Here is a 5,193-nt window from a genome sequence, read left to right as displayed (position 1 = left end):
CACACATTTTAACATTTGTATCTTACAGACAGAAATAGCTTCAGCAAATCCCTCCTGAAGACTCTAAAAATGTTAGTCCCATTTATTACACTAGCTAAAAGGACAACATACTAATTTTCCCTATAATTATGAATTCCAATTTCTTTTCCTACCCTTCAAAGGGCATCAGTGCCACTCAGGGGCAGGGAGGGAAAAGAAGTACTGCTTTCTAGATATTTTTAATAATAAATATGTTCAACAATTCAAGAATCTCTATGTGTCTAACGTGTTGGACAGGCATTTGGAAAATGCTAGCTTATGTAGGAGAAAGAGCTGTGAAGGCATAAAGTAAAAGACAATGCAGCTTATTATGTTCATGGCGGATTTAAAACACAAGCTACTAAAAAAAGTAAACAGAAGTAGCTTACACTAATAGAATCCTCCCCCGTAAGTTCAGGGAAGCATCTCAACTCAACAGGTCAGGGTTTTGGTCCAGCACATTGGAACCCTGTATGTAAGCCAGGAACAGATAGAGAACAACTTTTAAAGTTCTTCCATTAAAGGAAAGCAGTAACAGCTTTGTAAAGAAGTCTGAGGAAAAAAAACATAGGCACCACATAATTTTTTAAGGTTCAAATGTACATTAACATGTTACAACCTCACTCTCCCACCCCCCCGTTTATACACACATAGTTTATGTAAAGTTACTTATTCAATAGAGTACCTTCAGCATGAAAAGTCTCTTAGGTCAACTGCTCATAACTACATTCAATAATGCAAAGTGGATCACTTGGTAAAGCCACCTCTCCCACCCCAATAACTTAAACCACAGGGAACAGTTCTATCACGCAGCACTCAGTGGCTGGGCTTGTCAGAGCTCTGGAACAAGGAGCACAGCTCTTCACAGGTCTGTGTTTCTACTGAGCTGAACTGGGACTCCATTGTATTCCAGGCCAAGTCTGCCAGAAGAAAGTCATCCATTGCTGTCTGTGTCTCATTGCTGGTAAGGAATAAACTCCCCAGATTCTCAAAGCAGCTATCCATGGTCTGTGTCTCAGCACTACTGAGCTGGACTTTGCTTTCAATATTCTGAGTTGGTGTATTTTTAGTAGCTGGATACACTTCTGTCTGGGTTTCTGTATCAGATGAGTCAGTGCTCATGGAGAAACTGGACTGCTTCAGAATACTTCCTAAAGGCAGATGGGTAGTACTGTCCAAAAAGAAATTCAAGTCTGTCTGTGTCTGCGTATCAAACATCTCCAAACCTAAGAAGTTAGAATTTCCTCGACAGTTATAGGATTGAGTGGCACTATCTGAAAATAAGAAATCAGTCTGAGTTTCAATGTCCAGTGACTCCAGAACTGGCTCAGAGTTTAGAGTACCAAGCTCACTCTCTTCAGTCTGAGTTTGGATATTGGATGCTGAAAAGAACTCTTCGATGTCAAAGTCTATCCCCGTGCTCTGTGATGGACCAGATGGCAGATGTGTGTCAGCATTAGAACTTGTCTCAGACAGAAGGCCACGATTATCTAGTGTCTGGCCAGACATGTTTCCTGAAAAGATGTTTTCCAGATCACTTAGTAGGTCCATTGTCTGGGTTTGATTATCTGTTGTGTTTTGAGGTGGAAGCATGTTAGTCTGCGTATTGAAGCTCATAAGGGATTCAGACTTCACTGTATCCTGATTCAGGCCCTTGCAGTTACTCCTTTGCAGCAAGGTTTGATCTATATTTGCAGGCATTAAATTGTTTTCTGGAAGTTCAATGTGAGAAGAAACATTATATGACGAAGGAACATTGTCAAAGAGGTCACTGCACATTACAGCCTGGTCCATCTGTACTCTTCCATCAATACAATCCTGGGTCCTACTGGTTTGAGTCTCTCTAGAAATGCCACACGTTGGAAAACACCCCTGACTGAAAGCATCAGTCTGAGCAGCTATGGATGAAGTCAGTTTGGAAGCAGGCAGGAGTGTCTGTGTCTGCACACTGATGGGCAATGAAACCTGTGAACTGAATGACAGATCTGTCTGAGAGCAAGAGGACACAGAGGAGCTGGGAGTCCAGGCTGTAGCTGGGACAAAGTTCTGTGAGATGTAAGATAAATCAGTCTGTATATTTATTGAAGAAATTTTGTTCTTTTGACACACATTCCCCAGCTCTTGCCCTGTGTTATTTGATGTAACCTTATCCAACTCGACCTGTACACCAGTACTTACTGGTTCATGGTCACCATAACTGGTCACTTTTGAAACAGGCATACTATCTTTAAATACAACTGTTTCTGCCTCCAGGGCTGGAATCAGAATTCCTATGGATTGAGGCAATAAGTGGACAGTACTAACAACTGAACCTTGATTATCAACAGCCACGACAGCAGGTTTGACAGAAGAGTCTGTTGCAGATACATACACAGGCAGGTGAGCAAGTTGCATCACTGGAAGTTTAACCAAAGCCACCTTGGGCTTGGGTAAAAGCATCTTCGGTGTACATTTTGGCTGCATTTGGTTTGTGAAGTTAGAACTGCAGGAACCTTCAAGAGAGGCCACTATTTTCACTTCAGAGGACTCCAATTCCTGAGTGCCAGGAGCACTATTGTGTGTATTGCTGAATGCTTCGTTTGCTTTCTCTGCTAACTGCTGATTATGTACGGAGCTTTCCATTTTCCTTTTCTTACTAGGAGGATCCCTGTGAACATGAGATCAATAATTTATACTTCTTTCAAGCACAGAACATCTGCCTTCCATTCTTTTGAGTCATTGCACTGAAAATACAAACTTAAGGCACAGATGAGGTTGGATATGAGAAGACAACTAATCCTGGTTAAAACTTAAAAAGACTCCATGAAGTTCAGTTTTGTTAAATGACATTGCTCACTCCCTCCTTTAAAAAGAAAAAAGGTTACCTCTTTTCTGGAGGCCTATTTCTAACTGGAGGTGGAGGTTTAGATGGTTTCTTCCTCCTTGCAACTTAAGCACTGTGATTTGAACACATTTACTGTGTTACATTGATGCTAACTCAGGCTGAGCACTGAAGGGACAGAGCTCTTGAAATCAGAGTACAGGTAAAGGTCTCATGGGAAGTAAAGATACAATGAGCACTGCTTCTCACACAACTTTGCAGCAGCTGAACCTCCAAGACAGACAGGCTAGGCCTCAGAAAGCAGACTGCCCTTTATGAAATATACGTACACATTAAAACAACTATAAATCTAAACACAGAGATAGGCAGTAAAAAAAGAATCCATTAATAATTGCAAAGACTGGACTATAAAAGAAAATAACCTGAATTGCATTCCACACCACAGTTGCCAGCTACAAACATTTCCAGATCATCTCTACTCTCACAGAACTGTAAAAGCAGATGCAACAAAGACTCACTAGCATTTATGCCACACAGTGCAGTGTCATCAGTACTTTTTGTTTTGTACATGGGGAAACCTGATCTTACTGATTAGACAATCAATCATCTTTGCCTTCAACAAAACAGAAACTCCTAAAAGCAACAGAACAAAAAAACTGCAAACTGCTTCACAGCTAGAACAACACGAGCCTGTTTCTAATTTAATCAACAGAGAGGAGACAAAAAGGCAGTACATGGGAGAGAGAGGACTTGGTGATGAATGTAAGTATCATAACTGCTTCACTTTTACCTGTGTTCTGCAGGAATTTCATGGCCAGTTCTGTAAATGTGTGACAGCAATGCTGTTCTGCTGGCATAAGGGCACCCACAAGTACACTGGAAAGTCTTGCCACAGACCTCTATATGTCGTTTCAAATACCATTCAGTACCATAGGAGTTACTACATTTATCACATTTGTGCTTCTTTTCGGCATGCATTTTCATAAAGTGCTACAATACACAAGGGAAAGGAAACATTAGCTTCAGTGAACATAAAAAAAGGAAAATCATGTTTAGGAGAGACAGAAATATTTGCAATTTTTTAGTTGTTAAGTAGCACTGAAGAGTTGCATTGAATTTTTTTTACAGTGTTATTAGTAGTAAGTTACAAGTTCAAAGAAAGCAGAAAGAATTTAAAGTTTTCAAATCTGCTTGTCCTGTGTGCATCTGAAAACAAAGAGAAATATTTATCTATCCTAAACCCATTGAGGGTTTCCTGTGGACATTAATAAATCTCTAGATGAATCTTGCCAAAGAGAGCACAGTAAGTCTATGTTTAGCAAATAGTCTCAAGTCAGAGAGGTCAACACCAGAGCAAACACCAGAATTTGTCCTTTCCGTTTACAGCACCAAGTGCCAGACACTCAGCTCTTATGGTCTCCCCAGCTCAGCACAGTGCTCTTCTTCCTCACTCATGCAGAAACAAGTCTCATATATTTTCTTAAACAGGCAACTAGTAAACAAATGCATTTTGATATTAAAGCATACAAAAGCTCTTAATTCTTGACCACCTGAAAAGCAGTTAAAACAATCAGCCACATTTTAAACCTTTATTGGTTGCTACTGTGACTTTTTTCATCCTCTTTAATCATTCTCTTTCTAATTTGTGGAGGGGCTGTCTTCTAGTTTAGCAGAACATACTGACATCTGCCTGATCAAAAGGTTCAAGTTCTCTAATAACATGCAAACATGCAAGTTTTGCATTAACAATATGCCCATGTGGAGTTTCTGCACAGAGTTCTCTAACTTCCAGATATATGCTGAAAGGCTTTACTGAATACAAAAGTTGTACACACTCTGCAGTAGAGACAGCTAGGTCTAAATCAGTATGAAAATACTTCAGGAAACAGGAATACCTGTTTTACAAGAGAAAACTGGGAAAACGGTCTGTTTGGTCCTCTAGGGCAGCCTTCAATAGGACAGCAGTAGAATTTCTGTGAAGTTTTCAAACCCTTCCTTATTGGTGCTTTAAGTTTTCCATCCTGAAAAAGAACCAGTTGAGAAGTTGACAATTCCAAAGGTTTGCATATTAATGACAGTATTCAGAACACTGAATCCTCACTGCCCCAAGCCAATTATAACCACCTTTTGTGTTATTTGAGCCTAAAAAGTTTTCCATAGAGATACTATACTTGATTGCCAATTCCATGTGGTTTTCCTTGTTAGTAACACAGTCTGCTTGAAGCTCCATTAAGAATAGTCATTGTGTAAGAAAACACTTCTGTGATGTTGGAATTCTGTTGGCACAGCTTACACTTTACTTGTAATAAAAGTGACCAGTCTACCCAGGCTTTCCATCAGAGTTGTCACACTAA

The 5,193-nt window shown here is 40.0% G+C and overlaps 1 protein-coding gene across 1 annotated transcript; it reads right to left on the bottom strand.

The window, feature by feature from the left end:
• Nucleotides 1-834: 834 nt before the first annotated feature.
• ATMIN (ATM interactor) lies at nt 835-4,854 on the bottom strand. The gene is made up of 3 exons (XM_009078874.1): nt 4,735-4,854; nt 3,630-3,829; nt 835-2,665 (listed from the first exon to the last, which is right to left on the bottom strand). Exons 2-3 carry the CDS (start codon nt 3,821-3,823, stop codon nt 835-837), a joined length of 2,025 nt encoding a protein of 674 aa, XP_009077122.1. The 5' UTR covers nt 3,824-3,829; nt 4,735-4,854.
• Nucleotides 4,855-5,193: the final 339 nt, after the last annotated feature.

Source organism: Acanthisitta chloris, unplaced genomic scaffold, assembly GCF_000695815.1.
Source record: "Acanthisitta chloris isolate BGI_N310 unplaced genomic scaffold, ASM69581v1 scaffold14227, whole genome shotgun sequence".
Taxonomy (NCBI): Eukaryota; Metazoa; Chordata; class Aves; order Passeriformes; family Acanthisittidae; genus Acanthisitta; species Acanthisitta chloris.
The sequence above is the reverse complement of the archived record's forward strand: the minus strand, read 5'-3'. Positions and strand labels throughout refer to the sequence as shown.

What these genes read in the sequence shown, in the direction of transcription:
- ATMIN (XM_009078874.1), bottom strand. Translation starts at nt 3,823, where the DNA reads ATGAAAATGCATGCCGAAAAGAAGCACAAATGTGATAAATGTAGTAAC. An exon ending in GAAATTCCTGCAGAACACAG is followed by an intron (nt 2,666 to 3,629) that starts GTAAAAGTGAAG and finishes TCATGTTCACAG; the next exon opens with GGATCCTCCTAGTAAGAAAA.